Source organism: Cyprinus carpio, chromosome A1 (genome assembly GCF_018340385.1).
Source record: "Cyprinus carpio isolate SPL01 chromosome A1, ASM1834038v1, whole genome shotgun sequence".
NCBI classification, from domain to species: domain Eukaryota; kingdom Metazoa; phylum Chordata; class Actinopteri; order Cypriniformes; family Cyprinidae; genus Cyprinus; species Cyprinus carpio.
Genome location: NC_056572.1, coordinates 31,792,233 through 31,805,340, shown reverse-complemented (window position 1 = coordinate 31,805,340; position 13,108 = coordinate 31,792,233). Strand labels below are relative to the sequence as shown.

Sequence of the window (13,108 nt, the reverse complement as noted above, 5' to 3'; positions counted from 1 at the left end):
CTCTAGAAGAACCTTGTGTAGGTGGAAAATGCACAGCATGAAAATAAGATTGTGACCACACTCTATAAGGGTGGATGTGGTGAAAACGTTTAAGAGCTGCCAAGACACATATATGTGAATCACTTCTCCACTCAGGGATTGTTTGATATTGCTGCTGATCTGCCAGGCTGCATCACATTGATGTGAGTATGTCTTTCTGTCTGTACCAAAATCTGGATTCTGTCAGGTGCAAGTTCCTCAACGGAGATCGACAGGTGCAAACAATACTTTTTAGACCATTTTTTTTTTTTTTTTTGACAGGTGCAATAAATTCTAGGTTTAAGATGTAAAAAATATTAGACAGTTAATTAGTAAATTCTAGGTTTAAGATGTAAAAAATATTAGACTCTAATGTGCATTCTACATCTAAAAGTCTTATTTTGTAATATCAAGTTTTTAGTTTAAAGTTTATTTACTGTAAAGTATTTATTTAGTAACTGTTCTAACCATGTTTTTTTTTTTTTTTTTTTTTTTTTTTTTACTTAGCTGTCTGCATGTTCCTGCAGTAACACAAGTGAATGTTAGAAATATGTTCATGCGGTGTGGTTCGTTTTACAAGATTCAAGATTTTTATTTGTCACATACATGGTTATATGGAGAGCATATGACCAGCAGTGAAATGTAAGTCAGGTCTGCTCCATGGACAGTGCAATTATTAGAGAATACAAACACAAACATTTTTTGAAGTACAAAATGTAGTATCATGTATAATAATAAGTAATATAATAATAATAAATGAATTGTAGACATGTAGAATTACACAGAAGGGCACTGATTGACTTCTCTATCAACTACGATAATCATAATGCAATTTGGCAATATATAGAAAAGATTTTTCTGACTAAAAAAATCCAAACTGAAAATAAAAAGAAAATATTTCTTAACTTAAAAAACCTAAACTAAATTAAAAATTGTATATCTTTTGGGGTGGGGGGAGGGGGGACATTCAAAACTAACCTACTCTAAAACAGTTTTTTTTGTGTGTGTGTGTGTGTGTGTGTGTATGTGTCTCAAGGGAAAGAAAACAACTGAAAAAGAGTTTCTGATGAACAGAGAGGGGATTTCTTATTGTACTAACAGACCTGAAGAGAATGGTAGAAGAAGGAGGAAGTATTCTAGTAAAGAATAATCACAGACTGAGAAAACAGGAAGGCGGTGGGTTAGTTAGTCAAAGGGCATTTGACAACTGCTATTGTTGGTCCATTTGCCCATGAGATGTGTTGACTATGCCAGAAGAGTAAAATAGAGAAAATGTAATGATGCCTGTACAGAAAGCGATTGTGAAATAATCGAAGAATCGAAGCACCACTAGCAGATCAAACTAAGTGTTGATAAATGATCATCAGCTAGCTAGTTAATTCATCTAGTCAAGAATTTACAACTTAGAAACTGTCTGAGCCACATGATATTGTTTTTGTTTTTTGTTTTTTTTTTTGTTTTGTTTTTTGTGGCGGGAATATTTTAAAGGAATAGTTCACTCAAAAATGAAAATTCTGTCATCATTTACTTACCCTCGGAAGATCATTTGAACAATATTGCAAACCAAACAGTTGATGGTAGCCATTGAATTGTTTGGTTACCAACATTTTTCAACTTTTGTGTTCAACAAAATAAAGAAATTCATAGAGGTTTGGAACAGCCTGGTTAGTAAATGATGACAGAATCAGCTTTAATTCAACTAACAAAGTTTGTCTTGACACTTTTCTGGTTTTAACTGACATCTCTCTTTATACAGACAAACAACAACAGCATGACGGTGACAAGATATTTAAAGCTGAAAACCAAATTCTACATATAAATAACAATAAGTAAATGTAATTTGGTAGGCTATATAATGAGTGAGTAGCCCACAAACAAATAAACGATTCACATTTTCTCTTTCACACGCTGCAGTTGGGTGGGGGCGCGACTGCAGGATATGGTATATGGTCACAAATAAACCAAAAAACATCTGAAGTGTTAAAAACAGTCGATGGTACTACACTCACCACGGTCCTGTCGATGGGCTCCCCGATGCTGATTGCTCTGGGCTGCATCTTCGCTCTCATGGGCTTGATTGGCTTTTGTGGCACTTTGAAGAAAATAAGCTGGATGCTCTTGGTCGTAAGTGTCAAATATCAAAACGTTTCAAATATCTTGACATAAACAAGTATGAGCCAAATGTACTGCCTTGTTTTAATTTGTCTGTTCTTTTCCCCTTTCATTTCAGTTCTTCGTTGTTGTGCTTATCATCTTCATCCTTCAGGTCATCGCAGCAGTGTTTCTCCTCCTCCCAAATTCTGTGGTAATCTAATTTTCATTGAGAGCTGAAAAATGTTATTCAATGTGGAGAACTATATATAATATATATATATATATATATATATATATATATATATATATATATACACACATTTAATTTAAAAATTATATTTTTTAATGAATGACATTATACAGGAGGCATGGTTTATTACAGATATTCAAATCTTTTATTAAAATATAACAAGTTTCCATCTTTATTAATTTTAAATGTCATGTTATTTTAATAACATTTCTAGTTATGTGGTTCTTTTTTCTGACACTTTTACTCTTTTTGATCAAATCAAGTGGACAAGTCAAGAGGACAAACATTAAAATGTCAAAAAAAGTTGTGAAAGATATCAGTTATGAACCAGAAATGTAACCAACCAACCTTCCTTTTCTGGTCAACAGAAAGAAAATGCATTGAGCAGCTTAGAGGTCAAATTTGTTGAAAGTCTTCGGACGAAATATGATCAAGACCAATCATTCACTGACATATGGAATGTAACTATGACTAAGGTAAGACTTGCCCTCATGCATGTCAGCTGAGTTTGACTTTATAAATATTACAGCTTTCATATTTTATGAATTTTAGCTGAACTGCTGTGGATACAAAGGCTATGATGACTCAGATTCAGCTTTTTTAAAGAGGAGCTCAGAATATCCCAAACAATGCTGCAAAAGTGTAAAAAAGTGTGAAAAAGTAGAAGCTGAGAAAGAGGTACTGCCTCATTGTGCCAAAAATACAACAAAAAGATGATGAATACATATTTAAGCTCTTTAATTCCTGTTATAGAATATAAGGGGCTGCATTCATGTTCCTTTTTAATAAAAATATACCCATATCTGGAGCTTTGTCATTTCTGATCGGCATTCTAGAGGTAATAATATGTCACCCTTGAAATACCCAAACTTTTAACACCCAAAACACCTAAACTTTTTAAATGTTGTTTTTAATCATGCGTCTTGTATAGTTTAGTAATCCATATCAGGAATGATAGATCTCATTGTGTTTTTGAGAGAGCATTATTGATTCAGTTACTGCAGTATCATTTCCCTGAAGGCATCATACTCAAAATAATAATCACTTCATGATGAGAATGTATATATAATTCAGTTTCAACCCCAGTTTTCCAGATTGTTGCCATGTGTGTTTCGCTGAAAGTCTACCGATGCTGGAGAAGCTTACCTGATCTCCCAGACCCTTTTTCAATTAATCTGTGATAAACAAATATTGATTTGTTTTTTTTTCGTGAATCTGTGAAAGTTCTTTGTGCTTTATGGCATTTGCCAAAATACTCAGATTTTTCTATGAAGCATGATGTGTGGGAACAAAGAAAATAAATATCAAGAAGAATTTAGCTTTTTTTTATTAAAAATATCATTTTATTTCATTCAATAAAACTGATGCTTCTTTTTTAAACGACTTGACTTACTGACCGAACAATATGATGATAATAATAACAGTGAGTAATAACCTTGAACAATGACTCATGAAACATTTCTGTAAGTAAATCCTCTTGTGGAATACAGCACTCTGGAGAACTGAATTAAAACTTTTATTAAATCTAAATCAGAGTTCTTTCTATTCCTATTACCTGGCCTTCTTGGACAGCCGTCAGGTCGGCAGTATGTACCCTATGATTGCGGTTTTTGAGTACTGAACCAGGCTGGGAGTTTTTAAAAGCCTCAGGAATCTTTTGCAGGTGTTTTAGAGTTAATTAGTTTGATTCAGGATGATTAGGTTAATATATCGTTTAGATAACCTTTTCAGTGAGATGCTATTTTTTTGAGATAGGAATTTTGGGTTTTTTCCATGACTGTATGCCAAAATCATCAGATTAAAACCTAAAGAGACTAAATATTTCAGTTGGTGTGCAATGAAATCTAAAATGATGAAAGTTTAAGTTTTATCATTACATTATGGAAAATATGAACCTTTTTCACAATAATGCTAATTTTTTGAGAAGGACCTGTAGATATTTGTATATAGATATATACACACATTTAATTTACAAATTATGATTTTTTTAATGAATGACATTATTACAGGAGGCATGGTTTATTACAGATATTCAAATCTTTTATTAAAATATAACATAAGGTTTCCACCATCTTTATTTAATTTTAAATGTCAATGTTATTTTATAACACAGTTCTTAGTTTATGTGGTTCTTTTTTCTGACACTTTTACTCTTTTTGATCAAATCAAGTGGACAAGTCAAGAGGACAAACATTAAAATGAAAAAAAAACATTTAAGAACCAGAAATGTAACCAACCAACCTTCCTTTTCTGGTCAACAGAAAGAAAATGCATTGAGCAGCTTAGAGGTTGACAGCTTAGAGTTGTCAAATTTGTTTGAAAGTCTTCGGACGAAATAAATATGATCAAGACCAATCATTCACTGACATATGGAATGTAACTATGACTAAGGTAAGACTTGCCCTCATGCATGTCAGCTGAGTTTGACTTTATAAATATTACAGCTTTCATATTTTATGAATTTTAGCTGAACTGCTGTGGATACAAAGGCTACAAGGACTTCACAAATTCAACTTTAAAGGGGAGCTCAGAATATCCCAAACAATGCTGCAAAAGTGTAAAAAAGTGTGAAAAAGTAGAAGCTGAGAAAGAGGTACTGCCTCATTGTGCCAAAAATACAACAAAAAGATGATGAATACATATTTAAGCTCTTTAATTCCTGTTATAGAATATAAGGGGCTGCATTCATGTGCTGTTTGATGAAAATATACCCATATCTGGAGCTTTGTCATTTCTGATCGGCATTCTAGAGGTAATAATATGTCACCCTTGAAATACCCAAACTTTTAACAATTAGAAAGACAGAAATTGTTTTTAATGATGCGTCTTTTATAGTTTAGTAATCCATATGAGGAATGATAGATCTCATTGTGTTTTGAGAGAGCATTATTGATTCAGTTACTGCAGTACCATATCTCTGAAGGCATCATACTCAAAATAATAATCACTTCATGATGATGAATTATTTATAATTCAGTTTCAACCCTGTTTTCCAGATTGTTGCCATGTTTGTTTCGCTGAAAGTCTACCGATGCTTGAGACGCTTACCTGATCTCCCGGACCCTTTTTCAAATAATCTGTGATAAACAAATATTGATTTGTTTTTTTCTGAATCTGTGAAAGTTCTTTGTGCTTTATGGCATTTGCCAAAATACTCAGATTTTTCTATGAAGCATGATGTGTGGGAACAAAGAAAATAAATATCAAGAAGAATTTAGCTTTTTTTTTTTTTTATTAAAAGTATCATTTATTTCATTCAATAAAACTGATGCTTCTTTTTTAATGACTTGACTTACTGACTGAACAATATGATGCCTGTGTCATATTTATTATTTAAATTATTGTTTTTTTGTCACATGTTGCTATTTTATCTAGACATGCACTCGATTTATTTTTTCAGTGCTGATTATCATTGTTCTGTCACATGATTACGTTAAAAGGTCAAATAATTTTCAGACAAGAGCATCCACACTTTAGGTTGACTTTATTAATATAAAATAATATCCAGGTGTATTTGGTCACAGTTTGACCTTACTTCCTGACCCTGTGACCTCTGACCCTAAACCTACACACTGACATTGAGTTTGACCACTTGAGGGCAGCCACTGAGAATCTGCCAGCATCTGCTTTCTTTCTGAATTCTCAGAGAATATAGAGACTTCCAGCGATGGGACAGTCAGTAAAGACACTGCTTCTGCTTTGCTGTTGGTCGGTTGTGGTTTTGGGGTCATGACCTTCACCGGGTTACTGATTGGCTGAAAAGAGAAGAAGTCCGGTACGGAGCGGTTGATGGCGTTTGAGGTACAGAAATGAGACTTGACTCGTCCCAGAGCAAGAGGACTCCTCCCTGCAGATGTCTGTGCTGTGGGTGGTGGGATTTTTTCCATCATCTTCTCGTCTTTCTCTTCACATCTTCCATCTCTCTCACCTTGCGTGTGGAACTCCACACTGGACAGTGGAGGACAGGTGCTGATGAGTCCTCCACAGCTGCAGATGGTGCTCTGGGTGGTGTCCAGCCCGAGTCCAGAAGGCATGGATCCAGCTGTCCCCGCGTTCCTCCCCACACTCTTCTCTTCCTCATCCTCCGCGTCAGAGAAGGATGGGTCCGAGCTGACACGCGTCAAATGCTGCAGCTGGGCAGAGGTGCGCCGTAAGGCTCCGCCCATAAAGCCTGTGGGAGAGGGGGCGGAGCCCAGAAGACGGTTAAAGAGGGCGAGGTTATGATTCCGTGTCACAGATTCCTCAAAGTTTTCAGCAATCTCCTCCAGTGGCTGGAAATGCATGTCCTCTTTGGGAATTCTAGGGAATTGAAATGTCCCCCCAAAAAAGTAAGTTATTTATTTATTTTCCACTTCAGCAATCATTTCAGAACATTAATATTGTTTCAAAAAAATACACTACAGATGTTTCTAAAAGAAGTCCTTCACCAAGTATGCAGTTATTTGATAATAATAATAATAATAATAATAAAAACAGTAATATTGTAAAATAAACCAGATGTGCTGTGGAATATATATATATATATATATATATATATATATATATATATATATATATATATCTATATATGTGTGAATTTGAATATTTTATATAATATTAGATTTTTTTTTTCAGTATTACTAGGGATGATTGTAAAGTTCAAAAGAACAGCATTTATTTAAAAAGAATATTTTTGTAACCATGTATAAGCCTTTACTGTCAGTTGTGATCAATAATGTCTTTCATATATATATATATATATTAATGTCTTTCATATATATATATATATATATATATATATATATATATATATATATAATATATATATATAGGACTATGGTGTAGTTCAGCCAAAAAAAAAGTAAATCACAAAACATTTTTTCCCAAAAATTACTTTTTTAACAAAATTTTTGAACAGTAAGATTTTTTGTTTTTTAACAAATTCTCTTCTGCTCACCATGCCTGCATTTATTTCATTCAAAATACATGTACAAAAAATGTACTCAACTGTTTTAAATATCGATGATATTAATAAAAAATAAAAAATAAAAAATCAACATATTAGAATGATTTCTGAAGGATCATGTGACACTGAAGACTGGAGTCATAATGCTGAAAATTAATCTTCACATCACAGGAATTAATTACATTTTAAAATATATTCAAATAGAAAGCAGTTAATTTAAACAGTAAAAATATTTCACAATATTACTACTTTTGCTGTATTTTTTGATCAAATAAATGCAGGCTTGGTGAGCAGAAGAAAATTCTTTAAAAAACATTAAAAATCTTACTATTCAAAAACTTTTGACTGGTAGTGTGTATATATATACAGCTGAGATGAAGTGTCTGGTCTGTGTGTTTGGTGTGTGTGTTTGTGTTTGGTGAGCACTGACGCCATGTCGAAGGTGGAGCCTTGGAAAGAGGGTTTGCGCAGCACGAAAAGCGTAGCGGCTGTGTACGGCGGACGAGGATTCGAATCATTCCAGTAACGATCTCTCTCCATCAAGGGCAAATCTCCATACATCTCATCCACTGCCATCATAGACACCTTTCAATCACACGAGCATAGGGAACAATGTGAATGAACAAACCAGTGTGTGCTTCTTGACAATGAAAGACAATTAGAATTGATTTGATATACTGTAAATAGAAAATAGAACCTGGAAGTTTCTATCAATCAACCAGTTGGTCTCAAAGTCATCATCATCCTCTCCAAATGGATTTATGAGCTGCTCTGCCACCTGATAAATAATTACACAATGAAACAAACAAACATTAATGACTGAAGAAACGGCTAATATTGATACAATTAGTCAGGGAATGATACGTTATTGGAAAGTATTCCTGATTCCTGACCTTCAACCAGCCAGCATAGAAAAAGAATTGCAGAAGAGTAAAGATGGGGACGTAAAGGTCAAGGTCGTGACCCGGATAACCCTGACCCGGGTCCAGAAACTGACGACCAATCAGACACACCAGGAAGAAACTGTACACCGCCAAAGTCACAACCTGAGATTGACAAGAATATCATGTTCATATTCACCATAAAACACATTCAGTCTGTCTTGTCTTAAGCATGTATCTGACCTGCGTGTAGACCAGCGGTATGCTGATCATGTCATAGTGAAAAAGCATGCTGCATTTCCCTCTGAAATCATTCAGCTCCTATATATATATAAATATTTTTACGCTAGACATTGGAACTGGTGTTCATATACTCTCATAAATACTGTGATGGAAAACTTCTTAAGGCCTTTTGAGTGTAGTTACCTCCAAAAGAAGTTTATAAGTATTGTCATCTTTGATTCTGCCCTCACAGCGGGCGACTGCAGCAAGGTTAGTGAACCACACACATGGGATCCAGTACTTATTATAGGGAGAGTGTAAACTCTCAAACTTCTTACGCTCTTCTCTTGTCATAAAACCTAGAAAGGGAGAGACATTCCTCAGTGTCTTATATGGAAGCCAAAAAAGTAATTGTGACTTTTCATCTTACAATTCTGACTTTATTCCTTGCATTTTGCACTTTATTCCTTGTATAATTGTACCTCAAAGTGATGATGTTACTGACCATTTCCTTGTATCGTGCATGCTGCGTATTATTGATATTAACTATATGGCTCCACGTTATCGTCCAGGAACAACTATTGTTCCAGCCACCAAAAACAGATTCAGAAATAACCTGACTGATTTATCTCAACTGCTCTGTGTACCCATAAATACACATGAACTAGATGAAATGACTGGCAACATGGGCACTATCTTCTCTAATACATTAGAAGCTGTTGCCCCCATCAAATTGAAAAAGGTTAGAGAAAAACGTACGGTGCCATGGTACAACAGTAATACCTACCCTCTCAAGAAAGAAACTCGCAATCTTGAGCGCAAATGGAGAAAAACTAACTTGGAAATTTTTAGAATTGCGTGAAAAAAAAGTATGTCCAGCTATAGACAGGCTCTAAAAACTGCCAGGGCCGAGCATATCCACAAACTTATTGAAAATAACCAAAACAATCCAAGGTTTTTATTTAGCATAATGACTAGATTAACAAATAACCAGACGCCACCCGATCTAAATATTCCCTCAAAATTTTATAAGTAATGACTTTATACATTTATTCACTGATAAAATAGATAACATCAGAAATACAATAACAAATGTAGATTCTACAGCGTCTAATACTTCAGTTTCATCCATCGCACCCAAAGATAAACTGCAGTGCTTTACAGCTATAGGACAGGAAGAGCTAAATAAACTTATCACTGCATCTAAACCAACAACATGTTTATTAGATCCTGTACCCACTAAATTACTGAAAGAGTTGTTACCTGTAGCATAGAAAAACCGCTTCTCAATATTATTAACTCGTCGTTATCTTTAGGTCACGTCCTAAAACCATTCAAGCTGGCAGTTATTAAGCCTCTTATTAAGAAACCACAACTAGATCCTAGTGAACTGGCAAATTACAGACCCATTTCAAATCTTCCATTTATGTCTAAAATTATAGAAAACATGGTGACTGCTCAGTTGTGTTCCTTCCTGCAAAAAAATGATCTCTATGAAGAATTTCAGTCGGGTTTCAGGCCCCACCATAGTACAGAAACTGCACTTGTTAAAATTACAAATGACTTGCTTCCTTGCATCAGACCAAGGCTGCATCTCATTGCTAGTTTTACTTGATCTTAGTGCTGCGTTCGACACCATAGATCACAACATACTCATAGATAGACTACAAAACTATACAGGTATCCAAGGGCCGGCTTTAAGATGGTTTTGATTCTACCTGTCTGATCGCTACCACTTTCTTTATTTAAACGAGGAGTCATCTCAATAATCACCAGTAAAGTATGGAGTGCCAGAAGGGTCTGTCCTAGGTCCTCTGCTATTTTCAATATACATGTTGCCCCTTGATAATATCACTAGAAAATACGGGATTAGTTTCCACTGTTATGCTGATGATACTCAACTATATATCTCAACAGGACCCGATGAAACTTCTAAATTATTTAAGCTGTAAAAGATTGGATGACCAATAATTTTCTAATCCTAAATTCGGATAAGACAGAGATATTATATATTGGACCGAAAAACAGTACACAGAATCTCTTGGATTACAATTTGCAACTAGATGGATGTTCTGTTACTCCCTCTGGATGTTATATTAGACAGCAACTTGTCTTTTGAAAATCATATTTCCCGTGTTACAAAAACAGCATTCTTCCATCTTAGAAACATTGCCAAGAAACAAAACACATTAACTCCTACATGTTGCAGAGAAGCTAGTTCATGCATTCATAACATTTAGACTGATTTATTGTAATGCACTACTAGGTGGTTGTCCTGCATCTTCAACAAACAAGCTACAGTTAGTCCTAAATGCAGCGGCTAGACTCTATCAGGTCCAGAAAATATGATCATATTACCTCAATTTTACAATCTCTACTCTCGCTACCTATTAAGATCAGTATCAGTTACAAAATATTATTTCTTACCTACAAGGCCCTTAATGGTTTAGCTCCTGCGTACCTAACTAGTCTTCTTCCACGCTACAACCCATCACGCTCCCTAAGGTCACAAAACGCTGGACTTTTGGTAGTACCTAGGATAGCAAAGTCCACTAAAGGAGGTAAAGCTTTTTCGCATTTGGCTCCCAAACTCTGGAATAGCCTTCCTGATAATGTTCGGGGTTCAGACACACTTTCTCTGTTTAAATCTAGATTAAAAACACATCTCTCAGAATCTTGTACTACAGTTATATCTGATCAAATGCACATTAATATTCTTTAGCTCGGGTTAAACAAATAAATTTTGCTTGGTTGGAACAGCAGCTACGCTAATTATGTCTCTATTTGTTTCTCTGTTTTTGCTAACTAGGATTTACACAAGCTCCAGTCTGGATCCAGAACACCTGAGAAGAGATGATGCAAACTCCTCAGAGGACCTCAGATGAGGCCAACCTTGAAACAACATACAGAACTACCAAATTTTGCTATAAGTTTGATTGCATCATATAATAATTGCTGTTAATAGTGTTCATCGACTGTTGGATTACGTCTTTAATTGATTTTTCCATACATATCTGCCATTTGTACATTAACTGTCAGTCACCACTAATAAGCTACTACTAAATATAATATAGAAACTTAATTTTCTGTAACGCTGCTTTGCATCGATTTGTATCGTTAAAAGTGCTATACAAATAAACTTGAATTGAAAATTCTGAGAAAAAAATTAAATTTAAAAGATAACTCAAAATTCTGAGGAAAAAAATCTAAATTTAAAAGATGTTAACTACTCAAAATTCTGATAAAAAAATGTAAATATAAAAGATGTTAACTCAAAATTCTGAGAAAAAATTCAGAATTGCAAGAAGTTAACTGCGAGAAATAAGTTTGAAATAAATATGTATTAATTACAGTTACAACAAACAGCTACTTCTGTTACTGTTACTAAATATTATGTGAGTCATGACTTGCCAGTAGTTTCAGGTGGTTGCGAGGGCATTGTTTGGATGTTCTGGTTTGTTGCTATGGTGTTGCTAGGCAGGCTGTTTGGGTTACTAGTGTGTCTCTAGAGTGTTGCAATCTCCCTTACCTGCTTCAACGACGTGATCCATGGTGGGGAATCTCTTGAAGACGGCTGTGCTGACGGAGCGCAGGATCAGGAGCGCGGACAGACTTGCGTAGCGCATCAGTGTGCGGCGCAGCAGCCTGCCTTGCTCGTCCCCGCCCTGAACTCCCCCCGAGAGCGTGCACATGATCCTGTCCGGCAGCGGGATGGAGGTGTACTGATTCCACCAGCGGTTCACTATTAGTGTCACGTAAAACCCTGCAGTAACATAAAAACAAATTTTTTTTGTGAATATATATATACTGTATATATTTATGTTTTTAAAAAACGAATTGACATTATCCTCCCAGACATTACATATTTTTTGACGGGAAAATAACATCAATAAACAGCAATGATGAATCCGGTGTTGTTTTGCTGTATTAGCTAATTTGTTTTAAAATACCATTTTATACACTACTATTCAAAAGTTTTTTTTTTTATTATTATTATTATACTTTTATTCAGCAATGATGCATTAAATTAATTAAATGTGAACCTAAAGGCTTTTAAATTGTTACAAAACTTTTTTATTTCAAATAAATGTTCTTTTGAACTTTCTCTTCATGAAAGAATTCTGAAAAAAAACCATGGTTTAACACTGAAAACTAGTTGCTGAAAATTCAGCTTTGCATCACAAGAATAAATCCTATTTTAAAACATTCATAAACATATCAGTTATTTTGAATTGTAATGATATTTCACAATATTACTATTTTTACTGTATTTTTGTTCAAATAAATGCAGTCTTGGAAGACTTGGAAGACCAAAAAATGTTAGAGTGTAAATGAGGGATATTTATTCATCTGATGACACTAAAACATCTTCAGCATGACTGAATTAAGTGGTTATACTGTGGATGTGTGCATACCTAATACGAAGGACATTGGGATGAGACTGGCGTAGTTGTCGCAGTAAATGGAAAGCTTTTCAAAGTATCTCTTCTGATCGTCCACAAGGAAGAATCTGGTGAAGAAAATTATAAAAGTAAAGCATAACTCACAATCAAAGCATCAGATGAGTGACACAGCCACACACCTGTATGTGATGCTGATTGCCGTGTACATGGCGAAGAAAGCCAGAAACTCTTTGTACAGGACTTTGTAGATGCTTCCCTTCCAGGCCAGCAGCAGTTTGGAGAAGCCGCAGAAGCG

The 13,108-nt window shown here is 34.8% G+C and overlaps 2 protein-coding genes across 2 annotated transcripts; one reads left to right on the top strand and one right to left on the bottom strand.

Moving 5' to 3' along the window:
- The first annotated feature begins 1,916 nt into the window (after positions 1-1,916).
- LOC109064922 (tetraspanin-1-like) lies at positions 1,917-5,597 on the top strand. The gene is made up of 6 exons (XM_042762518.1): positions 1,917-2,142; positions 2,249-2,323; positions 2,731-2,838; positions 4,830-4,955; positions 5,031-5,114; positions 5,359-5,597. Exons 1-6 carry the CDS (start codon positions 2,041-2,043, stop codon positions 5,443-5,445), a joined length of 582 nt encoding a protein of 193 aa, XP_042618452.1. The 5' UTR covers positions 1,917-2,040; the 3' UTR covers positions 5,446-5,597.
- A 232-nt stretch (positions 5,598-5,829) lies between these two features.
- On the bottom strand, positions 5,830-13,108 carry best2 (bestrophin 2). Its single transcript, XM_042762487.1, has 9 exons — positions 12,993-13,108; positions 12,826-12,920; positions 11,940-12,173; positions 8,615-8,769; positions 8,432-8,509; positions 8,201-8,353; positions 8,005-8,085; positions 7,738-7,892; positions 5,830-6,661 (listed from the first exon to the last, which is right to left on the bottom strand). The coding sequence occupies exons 1-9, from the start codon at positions 13,019-13,021 to the stop codon at positions 5,881-5,883; spliced, it is 1,761 nt and encodes a 586-aa protein (XP_042618421.1). The 5' UTR covers positions 13,022-13,108; the 3' UTR covers positions 5,830-5,880.